The sequence below is a fragment of the Antennarius striatus genome, chromosome 24, assembly GCF_040054535.1.
Source record: "Antennarius striatus isolate MH-2024 chromosome 24, ASM4005453v1, whole genome shotgun sequence".
Taxonomy (NCBI): domain Eukaryota; kingdom Metazoa; phylum Chordata; class Actinopteri; order Lophiiformes; family Antennariidae; genus Antennarius; species Antennarius striatus.
The window spans coordinates 804,942-823,207 of NC_090799.1; the positions used below are offsets into that span (position 1 = coordinate 804,942).

The window sequence follows — 18,266 nt, forward strand, 5'->3', positions numbered from 1 at the left end:
GTTTTCATTACAATACGCGTCGTGGCGCCATTTCCATCTACCGTCAGTTGTGTTTGCCGTTGCTGCCCCAACAGGTGTCCGCGCTCAGGTGGGCTTCCATCCGAAGGGCGGAGCCACTCGTTTTGCGCTCCTTGAACGATCGGCGCTAATCCGAAACCGAAAGTCGACTTTTTCCCCCTTCTTTTATGTCCTGCCAAGTGGTTCAATTATCTCAAATCTATACTTTAAAGCTTTACTTATCTATACCTATATATATATCTATAAAAGCTGCTCATCAAAGGAGTAGTTTGTAACTTTAATACAGTATCCCATAAAAGGAAAAAAATAAATATCAATAAATGTGATTTATTTCAAACGGGAAAAATATTTTAGTATACAACACGATACAAAAATTTGAAAAAAAAAACAACAACCATCGCATTAATTAAAATTACGTCTGAAAACTAACGGCATAAACGTTATATGACATGTTATACACTGCCTGGCCAAAACAAATGTCGCCGTCTGCATTGTTGGACTGCATTTAGCTTTGATTACAGCATGCATTAACTGGGATATTGTTTTCATGAGGTAATGCAATGTCACAAGAGTTATTTCCATTCAGTGATGCGATATTTTTTTTCATATTTTCCTCAAGATCTTGCAAGAATATGCCCGTTCAGGTCAGGTCTAGGTTCAGCACCAGTGTGTGTTCAAAGAATGAGTTCAGCTGATTACCTGAAATGACCAGGTTATTCCATCAATGGATTATTTCTTCTCCAAAGGCACGGGCATATTCCAAGATGACAGCGTCAGGATTCATTGGGCTAAAACTGTGAGGGAGAGGTTCAGGGAGCATTAGACATCATTTCTTAAATGGATTAGCCACCACAGAGTCCAGACCTTAAACTAGTTGAGATTCTTTGAAAGAAGAATCTCAATGAGTGCTGGAGATGGCTTTACGTAGTGGTCAGACCCCCTCACCATAAGTACAAGATCTTGATGAAAAATATGAAAAGAATATCGCATCACTGGATGGAAATAACTTGTGATATTGCATTAACTCATCAAAACAATATCCCAGTTAATGCATGCTGTAATCGAAGCTAAATGCGGTCCAACAAAGTGACAGGGTGTGACTTTTTTGGATGGCGACTTTTTTTTTGGCCAGGTAGTGTATGACATAATTATTGCTTGTTCATGTTTAGGGAAAAAAAAGTTTTATTCATTCAAGATGAAGCCAGGGCTCTCCCATATCTCATCATCACAAACATTCAAAGTGCGTGTTATTTCATCTCCACATGTGGACAAGTCTTTGTCAGCCGTCTCTTCACCGTTGCGGATGAGTTCCACTGAGGGTTCTGAACAAACCTGATCACCCTGCAGAACCCCGTCCTGACAGTTCAGCTCAACTAACGCAGCTTCAGCTGCTCCTAAATCCTCCTGATTGTCATATTTAACAGATGGAGACACAGCGTCATCTTCGCCCGATGGTTTTCCCTTCCTCTGGTTTGGAATGGCCGCTGTGGGTTCATTCCTGACCCCCTCCCGCCTCTGAGGGATGCTCTCCAGGCCAAAGAAGTTGCTTCGGACGACGTAGCGCACACACTGCAGGAGGACGTTCCTCTCATGTCGGATATCTGGTGCCAACAGCTAAAAAAGAATGAAAGCAAACGAGACACACGATGTAGAATCTAAACACAACGTAACGTTCTCATTCTGCTTGTGTAATCTAAAAGTCTCGCTACCATCTCAAGTAGAGTGGGACGACTTGTTTGAGGCTTATCTTGGCGTCCTCTTCCTCTTCTGCCTCCTCTCCCCCCTCTTCCTCTTCCAATGTGAGGAGCAGAGACCAACTGGGGGGCGTTGCGACCCTCTGAGGAGGATTCTGGGCGTACGGAGGCTCCTCTGTTCTGGGTGATTGGCGGCGTGGAGTGAAGGAGGACCTGGTTTTCTTGAACCAGATCTCTGGCTCTCTGAATGGGAACGACTGAAACAGGAGGACGGATATGAGCAGTGGATTCTGGGTGATGATGTAATCGACCGAAGACACAAACTCACCTTCTGGCTCTTCATCGCTTTCACTCATGGAGCCATAGCTGGCGATCAGGGAGCCCAGAGCTGAGCTCATCTGCTTCGGGGGCACGACCAGACCGCCGCTCTTTGACTCAGCAGCCGGATCCTCCCGGTCCGAGTCTGGACGCGTGTGACAAACTAATTGTTAGTCGTGCGATCAATAATGTGTTAACACCTTGAATGAACGCTGGACACTCACCATGGTCACTGCTGGCCAAAGCTCCCAACGGGTCCCCATCGCTGCAGCGCTGAGTGACGGGTGGGGGCGTCTCCAGAGGAAGGCCTTGATGCCGTCCCCCATAAAACCCTCTGTTGCCCCGACCGCGGCCACAACCTCGACCCCATCCCCTGCCTCTCCCTCTGCCTCTCATCCGTCTGGTAATGAAGTACGAAGAGCAAACTCAGAACTTGTGCCAAAGCAAATGAGTACAGGTGGATTCACATCGAACGCAGTCAGAGATTATAAGCAAGGCGTACACACAATATACGGAACACAGCATGTGTTCTATTCACAGAACCGTCAACCCTTTAGTAAACATGTTAGTAACATTAGTTGGGTCTCCTCAAAGAGACATTGCGTCGCGAAAAGCACTCGAGGCGGCGGGACACGACTACACACTTGGGGCCAGCTGCACGGAGGAGTTCGAGGCTTTCGAGGAGGAACTCCCACCGCTGCCGGCAACTCCGTCCAAATCCCCAGCAATGAAGAAAAAAGTCTGCGAAGCTGGGGGGAGCACCTCGCTTAGCATGGACATGCTCAAACAGTTCGAAGAGGTAAAGAAACTGATTAGCCTCAGATGTGACTCTATTGACTGTAAAATCATTCACCTGGAGGAAAAGCTGGAGCGCACCACCGTGGAGCTGAAGGCTGTGAGTACGAAGGTGGCCCATGTTGAGCAGAGGGTCGCCCAGGTGGAGCAACCGGTCAAGAACACCATCAAAAGGATGGACGAGATGGACACACACACGCGTCGACGGAACCTGAGGCTCGTTGGAGTCCCCGAGGCTGACCAGGAGGACGTCCGCAGCCGCGCTATTACCATCTGCCAGGAGGTGCTGCCTGACAGGAGGGACAAACTGACAGAACATGTGGACATGGTCCATCGTCTGGGCAGGAGGAGGAATCCTGTGGAGGGTACCAACCCCAGAAGGATCATCATCCAGTTCATCTCTCGGGTCACCAGAGACGCGGTATGGAGAGCTGCAAAAACCTCTTCGTTCCTTAGGGAGCGCGGCCTCCAATTCAAAGAGGACTTGTCGAAAGGGGACCGAGAGCGGAGAGAGAGGCTGTGGCCCGCGGGGGAGGGGGCTCCGAGGGGAAAAAGGCCTTCTTCACCGGAGCTCGAGCCTTCATAGAGGGAGAAGGTGAGATCAAACTCCCTGAGGGACTAGAACTTCGCTAGGAAGCACAGGCCCCCTCTGACTGCTTTTTGTTGTCTTATTGTGTTAAATGACCCACATATGACTGGGGGTCCAGCCTTGAACTGTGTTTTGAGTTGATTTTGTCATCGGCGGAGTCGCCTATCTCCTTTTGAAACAGTAGGATAAGCCACAACGGTGCTGCAGGCGTCGTCGACCTTCTGCTTAAGGTTTAATTAAGGGACACCACCTAGGAGGAAGGTTTAACTTTTTTTTTTTTTTTCAATTTATAACTGACTTTTCTATATAAATGTAAAGGACTCAAAGCACACTGCTCTTTTCTCCCAGAGACTCACTCAGGTGAAGAGGACGTTACACTTTGGAAGAATCAATGGGGGGGACAAGATTATTTTTTCTCATGGCAGTAACAGATCTGGAGGTGTGGCTATATGTTTCTATAGGTTCCCTGGTACATTAATAACATCTAAATGTGATAACAATGGTCACTGGATCACTGCAGTGGTGAACTTAGAAGGGACTTGATTAATATCTATGGTTATAACGATTCCACCCAAAATAAATTACTATTAGAAACGCTCACAGATTCCATCTCTGATCACAAAAACTCGTTTGCTACAAGTTTCACTTTAGTGGGGGGAGACTTTAATATGGTAATAGATGAATGGTTAGATAGATGTCCCTCTACCTACGATACCTTTCATCACAACAAAGTGATGAAGAACTTCCCTGATGCCAACTCTTTGGTGGATGTTTGGAGAGAGAACCATGCAGACGGTAGACAATTCACTTGGATAAAACCAAATGGCCGTGCTATAGGTCAAGAATTGATCTTTGGCTTACCTCTCCAGAAATCACACATTTAGTAGCAGAATCCTCAATATCTAGCGCTCCCTTAACAGATCACTGTGTGATTAATATTACACTGAAACCACACAACCTTACAAGCAGGAAGGGTTACTGGAAATGTAATGCTGAACTTCTGAAGCATGAAGAATATGTGGAGGAAGTCACATCTTTATTTGATGAAATTATTAAGGATAACGAAATTGATTCCTACTGCAGAAAATGAGAGTATTTTAAATTTAAGGTTAGAAGTTTATCCATTAAATTCAGCAAAACCCTACATAAACAGCAAAGGGAAACTGAGCTTAAATTGGTGCAAGAGCTTAACAAATACAGCCAAATGTTTTTTTATCAGATCAAGACACTGTAAAGTTGGTAGAGTTACAAACCAATTTGGATATCTTATTTACTAAAAAAGCACAAGGAGCTTATGTCAGATCTAGAGCTAAATGGAGTGAGCAGGGTGAGAAAAATACTTCCTATTTTTTTGGGCTCGAAAGGAAGAGACAAGAGAGAAATAGTATTAACACCCTGATGGTCAACAATAGTGAATGTTCAGATACAAAAACAATTTCAGAAGAGGTTCACCGCTTCTACTCTAAATTATACTCCTCATCCTATTCACAAGTTGATGCTAACTTATTCCTAGACAGTATCCAACATTATATTCCTCAGATAGACTTAGAATTCAAAGAAATATGTGACTCAGAGCTCAATATAAAAGAATTGGACACGGCTGTAAAACACCTGGCACCAAATAAATCACCTGGCCAAGATGGTTTGACCTCAAACTTTTACAAATTTTTCTGGGAGTCAATAAAGGATCTATTATTTAATGCGTTGAAGGAATGTATGGAAAACAATGATCTAATATCAACCATGAAACAAAGGATAATCACTCTTTTACCTAAACCTGGGAAAGATAAAAGGCATATATATAACTTATGACCTATAACCCTGTTGAATGAAGATTATAAGTTATTTACTATTGTTTTAGCTAACAGGTGGAAAACAGGAATAGACCAAATAATTAGTGAAAGCCAATCAGGTTTTATCAAAGAGAGGTCTATACATAACAACATCAGACTGGTGTTAGACCTGCTGGACTATAATCATCTCATTGAAGACAAAGGTTTCGTATTCTTTCTAGATTTTTATAAGGCCTTTGATTGAGTGGAACATCCATTCATTATGAAAACTCTAAAATGTTTTGGATTTGGCTCAAAGTTTATTAAGACAATTGACATGATCTACAGTGGAATAAATAGCTCTGTCCCCCTCCCTCAAGGCACAACTAAAAGGTTTGAGGTGAAACGAGGTATACGCCAAGGCTGCCCTTGTTCTCCTTTATTATTTATTTTAGTTGCAGAACTTCTTGGTATTTACATTAAACTTAGTACAGAAATAGAGCCGTTAAATGTTTTAGGTCTTCATTTGTCAATAACTCAACTTCATCAAACACTCAGAGCAGATCCCACTGATCATCACAACTGTGGGAAAGTTTTCAAAAGCATCTGGGTTACATTTGAATTTAAAAAAATGTGAGTCAATTCATAACCACCCATTGACTGAGCTGTACAACATCCCTGTAAGAAATGAAGTTAAATATCTTGGAGTAATAATAACAAAAGATTTAAAAGCTAGAGAACAACTGAACTTTGAATCTGTTATAAAAAAAAGTAAATCCATTCTTCTATCTTGGCTACAAAGGGATCTGTCCATTTTTGGAAGAGTTTTGATTTCTAAGGGAGAAATATTGTCTAGATTAACGTATCCTGCCTTTTCTTTAGCTATGTCAGATAATCTCATTAAATCAATTAATCAGATTATTCTCAACTTTGTGTGGGAAAACAAGCATCATTATATTAGGAGAAATGATGCAGTGAAAACAATTGAAGATGGAGGTTTAAATGTAATTGATTTTGAAGCGATGAATGGTATGATCAAACTAAAATGGCTTCAACAATTTATTTGTAACAGTAGGGCTATATGGTACAATATTCCTTCTAAAATATTCAGTAAATGTGGTGGCATTGAATTTCTCTTAAAATGTGATTTTTGTGTTTCTAAGTTACCCATTAAATTGTCCAGATTTCATCAACAAGTCCTCCTTTGCTGGAAATTGGCCTTCAAACATAACTTTACCCCTCATAATTCTTCATTTTGGAATAACAGGTAGATTTTGTCTAAGAGAAAATCTTTATGTCTTGGCGACTGGTTGGAGAACGATATCTGGTCTGTTGTACATTTAATGGACTCAGAAGGAAATCTTCTGAATTACACTGATTTTATTAACAAATATAACATTAATTGCACCAGACAACAATAATTGGAAATGACAAGAGCAATCCCTGATGCAATGTCGAATATAATAAAACGTACACTATCATATGATAAAGTAATTCCGTCTTTGCCCTTATCTCTTATAAATTGATCTGAACTTCACAGAAAAGAAATGTACAAACAAAATTATAAGAGGTGCTGTCACAAACAAACTTTTTCCCCTCCTACTGAAAAGGAGAAATATTTTGCAACAGTTTTCAGAAGATCAGATTTAAAAAATCAGAACTAGATACCTTTCCCTTCCAGTTTCGCCCAAAGCTAAAGAAACTCATCTGAAGATAATAAATGATATTTACCCCCGTAATGAATATCTTAGACAGAGATTTAAGTTTGAAAAAACCGACTGTACATTTTGTGAATGTCAAACTGAATCATTGGAACATCTTTTTTCTGAGTGTGAATATGTGAAAACCTTTTGGAGGTCTTTCGAAAACTGGATATCTGAAAATGATTCAAATTCACCTCATCTATATTATGATGACATTAAATTTGGTGTTTTACTGGAGGATAGAAAAAGGGAAAATATATATAATACCATAATTATTCTGGCCAAACAACATATACATAAGTGTCGTTTTATGAAAACGAGACCATTATTTTGTGTTTACATAAATGAATTAAAAAACTTCAAAAAATCAGTGAAGTATATTAAAACCAAACAAGCACTAAATGTAATAGACTATATAAATGCCTTAACTCAAGACTAAATCGACCTCTTATTTTAACCTTATCTTTTTTGTTGTTTGTTTCTTTTTTATTTATTTATTTATTATTTATTTTTTAAGGTTGAGTAGTATTAATGTATCCTTCCTGTACCCCATGTCTGATCGATCCAATGTATGAAATGTTCCGCAGTCTGAAATGTGGAAATGTCATTTGTCTTTTTTCTTCTTTTTCCTTTAAATAAAAAAAACAAAAAAAACAACTCACAGCGGCAGCGAGCTGTCTCACTTCCTGGTACGCTGACAGCGCAGGTAAAGAAACGATCTGATTGGATGAACTGAGTGGCGCTATTACCGTATTAACTGGAGGAGCAGCGCCCGCCGTCTTAGTCGCGAACTGCAAGTAAAAATGCGGCAAGAAAATCTACTCTGGTGAATTTATCATGGAGGGTCACGGCACCGGACAGAACCATCACGCACGAGCAGTGCTCAGCCTGTTCTGCCTTGCACAAAGGAGCAGGTATCGGCCCTGCTGATGGGTTGAGGACCTTCTACTGCCCTGACAGGTTTAATTGATTTCAATTAAAAAAGTGTTCCTTTAATTTTTGTGAGCAGCGTATAAATAAACACCATAAACATGTGTTCACTAACCCAAACTGAGCCGTCTCCAGTACGGCGCCCGTCTCCTCCCTCAATGCCATCACTTTTTTCTTCTTTTCTATATTCTGAAGGGTCGGATAATTTCTAGGAAAAACAAAGAAGCCCCAGTTAAACGACAATCATTTCATTTACTGACTGGAAGTCAAGAGGAGCTGCTCGATTTTCAGCGATCTATTCACGAGCACTGACCTGCGCCTCTCCTCTCTCCATCTTGCGATCTCGTCTGGCGTGTCCAGCTTGATTCTTTTGGTTCCAGGTGCATGGTTCTGCAGTCAGGACAACAAACACAGATATTGCACAGGAAAATACTGAGAATGCATGTTTCAGATATCCAACATTTACTTCACTTACATTTTTCCAGTGGATGCTGACTATTTTTTCATGAGCCATGAATTTGCAGTCGGGCACAGAGCACTAGAAAAGAGACATTCATGTGGTTCAGCTTGAGTTCCAGACACAGTATGAAAAACAACAGATTCTAGTTATCAAGTACCTTGACGTGTTGGGAAACATGTTCATCATACTTCTCTTGGTTTTTGAAGCCCCGGTCACAAGTGTCACAAAAATGGGAATACTCTGGTTCCTTCATGTTTTTCTGGAGTGGATGACACACAAATCATTACACGTCATACTTGTGTCAGCGATGATGTCATGATTTAAATACGGTTACCAATAGTTACCTTTCTCTTATGATTGCTGGGATGACCATAATTCTGTCTTCCCCCTCGGTGACCCCACCCGTGGCCAAAGTTTTGACCTGAAGACACACACACACACACACACACACACACACACACACACACACACACACACAATCACATCACAAGTTGAATATACTGTGTTCCTAACTGGAGGAGAATGGGCTGGATGTAATATCCAATAAATTGCATTATGGGACTTGTATTCTTTCCATCACACTTCTGGTGGGGTAACTCACCGTACGGCCGTACAGGTCCACAGTTCCCCCGTCCTGGGGGGAAACCAAACCGGCCAGCTGCCCCCTGATGCCAGCCGGCTTGGCCGCTGTAGTCTCGGCTTGGCTCCGGCGGCGTGTCGCCCCAGCTCCACATGCTGGGGTGGAAGCCACTGGAGCGCGGCTGCTGGATGGAGTTCTGAGGGGGGCAGCTGAAGTCCGGCGGCGGGTAGTGTCCCGGTTCGTTCATGCTGCCCAGCCGGAGGCTCTCCTCGCAGAGGTAATGAAGTCTAAGTGAGGCGAGTTTGACTTCCTCGTCCTCAGGCGCTCACAGGAACGCGTTTTGCTCCGTTTCATGCGAAATACGTCACTTCCGCCCAGAACAGGAAGCGCATAAATGATACGATTTTATTTAACAACACCCAAGATGTGATAGCTATTTATTAAAATAAAATATAAAATATAAAAAAAAATACATTTATATTTTCTTCAATAAATTGTTTTTAAGCCGACACAATCGCGACATGTTTTTCGCGAGTGCAACTGCCTCTTGGGTTGCCAGACACCCATTCACCATTCATTGACCATGATTATTTACTGTCAGAACATGTAATATCGTAATAAATGTAAAATTACCGCAAAAAATAGTATAACATTTCATCTTTGTACATTATAATTCGCACAATGAATATAATGTCTTTCCAATCTGCTTGAATATCAATACCTTATCAACCTCGGGTGCGATATAGGGGGATGACGACCTAACCAACATGGCAACCCATCAGTCCTGGTTCTCTCCTTTGCGCCGCATGCGTTAGAGTTGGGCAGGCAGCGTGGTCGATCCCACAGCGCTTCAGCACGTAAAGTAACCGAGGTGCTGCCAAAATGCTCGTTTTATTTGAGACCGCTGCTGGATATGCAATATTCAAAGTATGTATCCAACTTTTCTTTCTTGTCATTTAAAGAATTCGCAATAATTGCGCGTTACTTAGTTTGATTAGCTTATGCTAGCTACCCGGCTAGTTGCCCACACCCTGTGTTGGTTTACCTGGAGCAGACAGAAGTGACCTAAACAGATAAAAAGTGTTCATTCGATCATATGACATATTGCTATTTGTAAGTAGTAGCTTTTAGCCTGTGAACGAGTGACTTGAGGAATGTTGTAGCTAGCTCTGAGTCAGTGGTCTGAAGGCCTCGTAACCACGTGTGCTAGCTATGAGCTGCACACATCTTCCAAATAGAGGATTGTGATGTTTACGTAGACACCTGGTGACACAGGTGTGTTTTCATGTGGATTCTTTCATGCTTGTATGATTGGTTTATAAAGCATGTCATCTTCATTTTGAACCTCCACATTTCAGGTCCTCGATGAATCCAAACTTCAGCAGGTCGACAGCTTGTATAAAGACTTTGAGACTCCTGAAAAAGCCAACAAAATGTAAGAGCAGACCTGGAATTCAGACAGATCAAACCAGGTAGTTGTGATTAATTGATGTGTATTCACACTGCTTTTTGTTTTCCCTGCTAGTGTGAAGCTGAAGCATTTTGAGAAGTTTCAGGACACGACAGAAGCTTTAGCAGGTAATGATGCACGTCTGTTTGAGCCAATGTAAACAGCTGTGGTCGGTGATGTGTTTCTGTGTCTGATTTTAACATGAGGCATTCCACAGTATTCGTCACTACCACTGAGACCATAGCATGCATATCAGCAAGTTTATTTGTTCAGTTTCTCCACAGAAATGTATTTTGATTTAGCACAAAAAAGAGGTCTTTAATCCAGTGTTCCTAACTTTCACCATCCAGCTGCCACTGCCATTGTCGAAGGAAAAATTGGCAAGAGCCTGAAAAAAGTTCTGAAGAAAGTTGTCGCCAAGGAGGCTCATGAGCAGCTGGCCATCAATGATGCAAAACTCGGTGGGGTTATTAAAGTAAGTGGCCTGAAGATTTACATCTCTTGGATTGATGTGGAATAAATAAAAGTTGATTCTGTAATCTGTCTTGTTTCTGTAGGAAAAGCTGGACGTGAGCTGCGTTTACAGCCCAGCTGTGGCGGAACTGATGAGGTGCATCAGAAGCCAGATGGAGAGCCTCATCACCGGACTTCCTCCCAGAGAGATCAGCGCCATGTCCCTCGGTTTGGCTCACAGGTAGACGGCACACAGATAGTGTTTGTGAATAGCGGCTGCTGCCTGTGATTACACTCGCTGTCTGAATCCTTACTGTAGATATTCCTCAGCATTCGTCACTACCGCTGAGGCAGCAGTTTTCTAAGAATAAATATGGGTTTGTGTGAGAATCGACCCACTGAAACTCCTTTTTCTGTCTTGTTAAGTTTGTCCCGCTACAAGCTGAAGTTCAGTCCCGACAAGGTGGACACGATGATTGTGCAGGCCATCTGTAAGTTGTTGAGTGTACGAAACAGTAAATATTCATGTTTGAGAAGCTGGAACCAAATAAGCTAGAATGAGGATGAATTTTCAAGTGTTTGTTTTTTCTTCGTCTACAGCTCTTTTAGACGATCTGGATAAGGAGCTGAACAACTACATCATGCGCTGCAGGGAGTGGTACGGCTGGCACTTCCCTGAGCTGGGAAAAATTATCACAGACAACTTGGCTTACTGCAAAACCGTCAGGAAAATTGGTATAAAATAATTCAATGCATTTGTGCACAATTTAAACATCTGTGGCTCCTTTTGTTCTTAGTGTTTGTGTTTGCTCTCAAGGTGATCGCACAAATGTGGCGAGCTCTGACCTGTCAGAACTCCTCCCCGAGGAAATCGAAGCGGAGGTGAAGCTAGCTGCCGAGATCTCCATGGGAACCGAGGTGTCGGACCAGGACATCGGTAACATCATGCACCTGTGTGATCAGGTACGTCTGTTGGTAGATATTTACCAGTAGAATGAATCGAAACACTTCTGACGGTGGTGATGATGACGACATTTGTCTTTTATCCTGAAACAGATCGTGTGGGTTTTCAGTCACTACCTCATCTGAACCGTCTCTTTTTTTAAATAAGCTTCTAGGAAACATGACAAACAACATTCTAATAACAAAAACGTGCTTTTTGCACAGGTGATTGAAATTTCAGACTACCGCACTCAGCTCTACGACTACCTGAAGAACCGAATGATGGCGATCGCTCCCAACTTGACGGTGATGGTGGGCGAACTGGTTGGCGCTCGTCTCATCTCACACGCAGGTACGTCAGGGAAGGGAGGAGGGGGAGGGAGCAGCTTGACACCCCAGCGGTGATGATAACGACTTTTAGTCGCTTTCCTGAAAACAACTGAAGGTTTTTAAGTCACTACCTCATCTGAGCTCACGTTCAGAGCCCCGGTGGGTCGGTGCCGGTGAGAGCTCTCTGTTGACGCGTCACGTGCCCTTTAGGTTCTCTTCTGAATCTGGCGAAGCATCCAGCCTCCACAGTACAGATCCTCGGAGCAGAGAAGGCTCTGTTTAGAGCTCTGAAGACCCGCAAAGACACCCCCAAGTACGGCCTCATCTACCACGCCTCGCTGGTGGGTCAGACGGCAGCGAAGAACAAGGGCAAGGTACGTTCAGAGGGGGCGGCGGTCTGATGAGGAAACAATCAGTGTGAAGGTTAGAAAATAAACTTACTGTTTTTAATTTAGATCTCCAGGATGCTGGCGGCTAAAGCGGCTCTGGCTATCCGCTACGACGCCCTGGGAGAAGACACAAATGCAGAAATGGGAGTAGAGAACCGGGCCAAGCTGGAGGCCAGGCTCCGACAGCTGGAGGAGAGAGGAGTAAGTCCACAGCAGCAGGATTTATTCTTCTCCAATAAAATGGTTTTAATGGGTTGATAGTGCTGTAAAATTATTTATTTTACCTCGGCTGATCATGTCTACTCTTGTTCTCAGATCAGAAGAATCAGTGGGACAGGCAAGGCTATGGCGAGGGCAGACAAATACCAGCACAAGAGGCCAGTTAACATGGAATCCTCTTTTCTGAAGCCGTTACATCTAAATGTTAAAATCTAAAGTTTAAATATCCATTTCCTCCACAGTGAAGTGAAAATCTATGATCCGTCTGGTGATTCTACCATTCCATCCACCTCGAAGAAGAGGAAGTTTGAGGAGATGGCGGCGGCAGAGGAGGAGGAGGCAGAGGAGCCCGAGACGCCAGTGGTCAAATCCAAAAAGGCCAAAAAGGAAGTCGTAACAGAAGGTGGGTGGAGAGGGGGCTGACTGAGCTAACTTCTGACGGTCCGTAAAGGTTAAACTCATGGTGGAAATCAAAAATCTGTATTTTGTAGACGAAGTGGCTGAGGAGCCTCCCAAGAAGAAGAAGAAAAAGAAGGTCAAGTCAGAGCCTGAGGAAGAGGAGGTGGAGGAGGTAGCAGCACCAGAGGTGGGGATTTGTTTCCTAGACGTAATCCAGATTTAAAGATGAATCCTCCGTTCTCCTGTTGTGATGAGTTTTATTCTCCCTGTAGTCAACAGAGAAGAAGAAGAAAAAGAAGGTGAAGGCAGAGCCTGAGGAGGAGGAGGTGGAGGAGATGGAGGAGGTAGCAGCAGTAGAGGTAAGAATGGTTTCCTGATCGGAATCCAGATTTAAAGACGATTCCTCCGTTCTCCTGTTGTAATAAGTTTTATTCTCCCTACAGTCAACAGAGAAGAAGAAGAAAAAGAAGGTGAAGGCAGAGCCGATGGAGGAGGTAGCAGCAGCAGAGGTAGGAATGGTATCCTGAACGGAATCCAGATTAAAAGATGATTCCTCTGTTGTCCCGTTGTGATGGGTTTTATTCTCCCTGCAGTCAACAGAGAAGAAGAAAAAGAAGAAGTAGAAGGTCAAGGAAGAGGAGGAGGACTGAAAGAGCAGAGTGTATATATTCTGTTTTAGGTTTTTTGTCATTTAAGTTACCGTCATACATTTATATCCAATGAAAGCAACTTGTATTGAAAACCTGATTACATGTTAAAGATCCAATGCATTAGATTTCCTTTTAGTTCCACTGCATTGAATTGATATATGAAGAGAGTGCTTCTTATTTCCTTTTAAAATATTTCATGAGGTTGTAATCTACCAAGATTTTTATTTTCAAACTTTTTTTTTTCTGAAGACTTACCAGTCCTGGTAAATAAATATTTTTGGTCTAATGATGTGGTTCTTTCTTTAACATTACCAAAGAGAGCTTTTATTTTCACACAATGCAATGACTCAGAAATTTAGTTCATAAATCCTTGATCTAAAAGCAGGATCTTGGCTTCTTGGGTTAGAAAAATGAAAATATTTCCTTGATAGAGGTTAAAGTCTGCAGAATATTGTACTATGGAAGATTTCTGGTGTGATAAACCATTTGTATCAGGTACCTGTACTCGAATAGAAAATTTTCCATTTATAAGACATTTATCATTTTCCACTGATTTAGTGGATTATGGAATAATAGGTACATTAATTTCAGGTCACATTTAGCTCCTGAAGGTGGAGTTTGTACTTCATCCATCAAAAAATGGTCGTGTATATTAATAATTATGCAACATAATGAAGTTGAACTACGTCAAAACTAAGTTGTATAGCACCAATAAATATATCACACACATTGGATGTTATATTTATAAACTCGCTTTATTTTGTTGGTGTTTAACGAACATTTTAAGGTCTTAAGATCTTATTTTAGGGTCGAATTAAAATGATTTCCTGAGTTCAAGGCATGACTAAAGGAGCACAGATCCACTTCATCGATGACATCTGTGCTCTGCTGATTAGACCTTATTTTCGTACCACATGGCATGAGAGCGAGGGGAGAGAGTGTTGGTATGAGGCAACAGATCGAGATATATAAAAGATCGAGTTAAACAATAGAGAAATACGTAAATTAAAAATGTCACAGCTCCAGGCGAGATTCTTCACGGAAGACAAAAGGTGAGCTTTTAATCCCTTTAGGAAAACACGGCTAGCTGACTGGCTAACTAGCGCAAACTCCCAGTAAACATTACCAAGCTGCTTTCATTGCTGCATGCGTGTTTTAAAATCTGGTATGACCCACAATTATTACCTCCAACAGCCCTTAGCTGATGTTTTTAGCTTGCTTTACGTAGCTAATGCTATAAACAGTCCAGATAAAGCAGGGTGCTTTCCTCGTTTTCGCACTCACGTTATCCGGTAACGTCACGATCAGTTAATAAACCCGGTCTAGTATTAAATGTACACATGTGTACTTTATGTCACCTATATTATTGGGTTTTTTTTTAAAGATATGTTGTAGATGATGTTCCCTTCTCCATCCCTGCTGGGGCTGAAGTGAAGGATCTCAGCAGCGTCATCAACAAACTACTGGAGGCTAAAAATGGTAAAAACACACTTTATGTTAAGCCTGATCTAATATTATTATAAGGTTAGATTACTATTTAGGGAGGTACGTCCAATATAAAATACATATACCACCAAATGTTTGATTTCAATGATTCAAAGTATTTGTTTTTATCCATATTCTTGTTAAATTTGTTATTCCGAGCCTAAATTATATGAAATAATTTACAAAACCACACAATCTGATTAAAAATCCTAGGATCTTGAATTCTTGTGTTTTTTTTGATGCAACAGCGTCCCACAGCAAAGTGGAGTTCGACTTCCTGGTCAGGGGTCAGTTCCTGCGAACACCGCTGTCGTCTCACATGGAGACCGAAGGCATATCAACGGTACTGATAAATAACTTATCAATAATACATAACTGGAAGTCATCATTCGACATTCATGCATGAGTGCGTCTGTGTTTTAGGAAGACGTGGTGGAGATCCAGTACGTGGAGCGGATCACAGCCCCAGAGCCAGAGGAGTGTATGATGCACGATGACTGGATTAGCGCCATCGATGCGGATGCTGAATGGTAAAAAAACAACAACAAAAGCCCACAAAAATGGAAGAAACTGTTCATAGCTCTGAAGTTTTCCTACTTCCATGTTATTTTTTCAGGATTCTAACGGGGTCATACGACAAGACGGCCAGGATCTGGTCTGCGGAGGGGAAGCCGGTCATAACGGTGGCTGGACACACAGATGTGGTCAAAGATGTCGCGTGGGTCAAAAGAGGTGAGCGGCGCGAACAAGCACAGCCATCCACCCTTCTGGGTTTGAAAAGAAAAGCATCCGTGTACTTCTGTCCATTTACAGACGGTCTGACCTCGTTGCTTCTGACGGCGTCTCTGGACCAAACCGTTCTGCTTTGGGAGTGGAACTCAGAGAGGAACAAGGTGAAAGCGAGGCACTGCTGTCGGGGGCACACGGGGAGTGTTGACACCGTTTCCACAGATCCCACCGGCTCAAAGGTAAAAGAGGACAGATGGTGGATCTTAAGAAATATTTAGGATGTATGTTAAGGACGGAGGAAGTTAAGGTTTTTTTTATCCTCCCTCACAGTTCTGCAGCGGCTCCTGGGACAAAATGTTGAAGATTTGGTCAGCAGGTGAGTTCCCATCATGGCGAAACACGACTGAATGGAACTCAAAAGTCCACCTTAATAAACCATTCTCCCTTGCCGCCAGTGCCGACGGACGAGACGGACGAAGAAGAAGAACCGGGAGACAGACCGAGGAAGAAACAGAAGACGCAGCAGCTGGGCCTCACCAGAGTGAGTCGTCCGTCCCTCCTGGGCTGAGAGGAAACCCTTCAGGTGGGGGAGAGGTTCTGATGCTGTTCCTGCATGTACAGACTCCCCTAATGACGCTGTCGGGACACAATGAGGCGGTTTCCTCTGTGCTGTGGAGTGACAGCGAGGAAATGTGCAGTGCATCGTGGGACCACACCATCCGCGTGTGGGACGTGGAGACTGGTGGGATGAAAACTACGCTGGTGAGGAAATAATACTGTTTGGAACTCAGAAAATTCTCCTCTAGTCAATTAATGAGTTTTATTTTCTTTGGGCAGACCGGCAGTAAAGTGTTCAACTGTATTTCCTACTCTCCCCTCTGTCGCCGGCTGGCGTCGGGCAGCACCGACAGACACATCAGACTCTGGGACCCTCGAACCAAAGGTGAACATCGCCTCACATGAAGCATACAATGTTTGATCACACTCCTATAACCCCCCCCATCTCTCCTCTCCAGATGGGTCGCTGGTGACGCTCTCCCTGACCTCCCACACTGGCTGGGTCACTGCTGTCAAGTGGGCGCCATTGCATGAACACCAGCTGGTGTCCGGTTCCCTTGACAACATCGTCAAACTGTGGGACACCAGAAGGTCCGTGAAGCATGTAGTCAAAGGATGTTCAATAGTTCCGTTAAAGCCAACCCGCATGTTGTGTTGGTTTGTTTGTTCCCAAATCTATGTACCACATTTAGTCTATGAAATTAAAAGTTCTTATTTGTCACAGCTGTAAGGCTCCCCTGTATGACTTGGCGGCACATGAGGACAAGGTGTTTTGCGTGGACTGGACAGAAAGTGGGGTAAGGATGCGTTTTACTTTTCTTTCTATTAATTCATACATGAAAATCAGTGTTTTTACTTCTCTCCGTTTCTGTTCCAGCTGATGCTGAGTGGAGGTGCAGATAACAAGCTGTACACGTACAGATACTCCGCCTGTCAGACAGACGCGGGGGCATAGGCTCCACATGAGGCCTGGACTGCAGAGACCCACGTCATCAGTCACCCCAGAGTCATTGTGTAGAGACGTCCACATAATCACAAGATCAGAGGCAGATGGAAGCCGCAGTTTATTCAAATTATGTTGTTACTTTTGTTCTCCCTCCATTTGTAGTTATATTTTCTAAAGGAGTATTTGTTGTTTCCTGCAGTTTAAGAAAATTATAAATTAATTTTGCCTCCTATGTGGTCTGATAATTCCATTCACTCATGCATGTGATATTGGTGGTACCTTTATTCCTTCTACACACATTTTAATACTTATTTTCCTCCAGGTTAGCCGAGATTTGCTTGGCTTGTAAAACCTGTTGATAGGTTAGTTTTGTCCCTTTTCCTCCTCGGACTGGTTTGGCTATAGAATAGTTAATAAAGTGGTGTCACTCAAGACTCTTTTAGGTCACTACAATTTCTAAGTGGTTGTCTAAATATGGATAACTGCATTTTTAACCATTTTATAAAGCCAAATTAAGCTGAACTTTGAAAAACGTATAATTAAAAGATCCAATTGTCACCAATTCAGCAGTATTCTAAACGTGATGCACCGTATTACAAATTTTCAAACGTCAATAGTGCGTGGCACAGTTCAGTTGACGGTCTTCTGTAGGCCTGACAACAGCGACCCCCCGTGTTCAATCGGCGCCACCGCTCGTTTGCATATCCTGTTTCGGACATGACGTAATCTCGCGGGAGGCGTGGCTAGATGTCCAACCTGGACAGAATGTCCAGTAATACACTTTATAAATTACTCCAACTTAAAATTAAAAAATATATTCGGAATGCCTGTGACTCATATGGAGTGAATTTCCTTTA

At 42.8% G+C, this 18,266-nt stretch overlaps 3 protein-coding genes and 2 non-coding genes across 7 annotated transcripts; 4 read left to right on the forward strand and 1 right to left on the reverse strand.

The window, feature by feature from the left end:
* Positions 1-373: 373 nt before the first annotated feature.
* On the reverse strand, positions 374-9,198 carry nufip1 (nuclear FMR1 interacting protein 1). 2 transcript variants are annotated; one of them, XM_068309507.1, is made up of 10 exons: positions 8,881-9,198; positions 8,624-8,700; positions 8,437-8,538; positions 8,295-8,357; positions 8,133-8,209; positions 7,935-8,027; positions 2,255-2,430; positions 2,041-2,175; positions 1,728-1,969; positions 374-1,632 (listed from the first exon to the last, which is right to left on the reverse strand). In XM_068309507.1, exons 1-10 carry the CDS (start codon positions 9,104-9,106, stop codon positions 1,201-1,203), a joined length of 1,623 nt encoding a protein of 540 aa, XP_068165608.1. In that variant the 5' UTR covers positions 9,107-9,198; the 3' UTR covers positions 374-1,200. The 2 variants fall into 2 exon arrangements, with proteins under 2 accessions (XP_068165608.1, XP_068165610.1); XM_068309509.1 differs by lacking the exons at positions 7,935-8,027; positions 8,133-8,209; positions 8,295-8,357; ... (1 more) ...; positions 8,624-8,700; positions 8,881-9,198 and adding an exon at positions 2,884-3,390 and having other exon boundaries at positions 375-1,632.
* Positions 9,199-9,628: 430 nt separating this feature from the next.
* Positions 9,629-13,971, forward strand: nop58 (NOP58 ribonucleoprotein homolog (yeast)). 2 transcript variants are annotated; one of them, XM_068309376.1, is made up of 17 exons: positions 9,629-9,786; positions 10,218-10,294; positions 10,385-10,437; positions 10,660-10,784; positions 10,867-11,003; positions 11,189-11,253; positions 11,363-11,497; positions 11,580-11,725; positions 11,930-12,056; positions 12,245-12,408; positions 12,490-12,624; positions 12,739-12,800; positions 12,885-13,045; positions 13,134-13,228; positions 13,314-13,400; positions 13,485-13,550; positions 13,635-13,971. In XM_068309376.1, the coding sequence occupies exons 1-17, from the start codon at positions 9,742-9,744 to the stop codon at positions 13,662-13,664; spliced, it is 1,710 nt and encodes a 569-aa protein (XP_068165477.1). In that variant the 5' UTR covers positions 9,629-9,741; the 3' UTR covers positions 13,665-13,971. The 2 variants fall into 2 exon arrangements, with proteins under 2 accessions (XP_068165477.1, XP_068165478.1); XM_068309377.1 differs by lacking the exon at positions 13,314-13,400.
* On the forward strand, positions 11,774-11,858 carry LOC137591694 (small nucleolar RNA SNORD11B). Its single transcript, XR_011034706.1, has one exon. It is a non-coding gene; the product is annotated as a small nucleolar RNA SNORD11B (small nucleolar RNA).
* On the forward strand, positions 12,102-12,177 carry LOC137591688 (small nucleolar RNA SNORD11B). Its single transcript, XR_011034700.1, has one exon. It is a non-coding gene; the product is annotated as a small nucleolar RNA SNORD11B (small nucleolar RNA).
* Positions 13,972-14,594: 623 nt separating the features above from the next.
* Positions 14,595-17,655, forward strand: wdr12 (WD repeat domain 12). The gene is made up of 13 exons (XM_068309120.1): positions 14,595-14,743; positions 15,076-15,170; positions 15,425-15,519; positions 15,600-15,706; positions 15,793-15,908; positions 15,990-16,144; positions 16,236-16,281; positions 16,361-16,446; positions 16,527-16,667; positions 16,743-16,848; positions 16,922-17,054; positions 17,188-17,260; positions 17,341-17,655. The coding sequence occupies exons 1-13, from the start codon at positions 14,703-14,705 to the stop codon at positions 17,416-17,418; spliced, it is 1,272 nt and encodes a 423-aa protein (XP_068165221.1). The 5' UTR covers positions 14,595-14,702; the 3' UTR covers positions 17,419-17,655.
* Positions 17,656-18,266: the final 611 nt, after the last annotated feature.

What these genes read in the sequence shown, in the direction of transcription:
- nufip1 (XM_068309507.1), bottom strand. Translation starts at nt 9,106, where the DNA reads ATGAACGAACCGGGACACTACCCGCCGCCGGACTTCAGCTGCCCCCCT. An exon ending in CCAGCAATCATAAGAGAAAG is followed by an intron (nt 8,539 to 8,623) that starts GTAACTATTGGT and finishes CATCCACTCCAG; the next exon opens with AAAAACATGAAGGAACCAGA. An exon ending in TGGAGAGAGGAGAGGCGCAG is followed by an intron (nt 8,028 to 8,132) that starts GTCAGTGCTCGT and finishes TGTTTTTCCTAG; the next exon opens with AAATTATCCGACCCTTCAGA.
- nop58 (XM_068309376.1), top strand. Translation starts at nt 9,742, where the DNA reads ATGCTCGTTTTATTTGAGACCGCTGCTGGATATGCAATATTCAAA. An exon ending in GATGATTGTGCAGGCCATCT is followed by an intron (nt 11,254 to 11,362) that starts GTAAGTTGTTGA and finishes CTTCGTCTACAG; the next exon opens with CTCTTTTAGACGATCTGGAT. An exon ending in TCATGCACCTGTGTGATCAG is followed by an intron (nt 11,726 to 11,929) that starts GTACGTCTGTTG and finishes CTTTTTGCACAG; the next exon opens with GTGATTGAAATTTCAGACTA.
- wdr12 (XM_068309120.1), top strand. Translation starts at nt 14,703, where the DNA reads ATGTCACAGCTCCAGGCGAGATTCTTCACGGAAGACAAAAG. An exon ending in ACTACTGGAGGCTAAAAATG is followed by an intron (nt 15,171 to 15,424) that starts GTAAAAACACAC and finishes TTGATGCAACAG; the next exon opens with CGTCCCACAGCAAAGTGGAG. An exon ending in GTGGGATGAAAACTACGCTG is followed by an intron (nt 16,668 to 16,742) that starts GTGAGGAAATAA and finishes TTCTTTGGGCAG; the next exon opens with ACCGGCAGTAAAGTGTTCAA.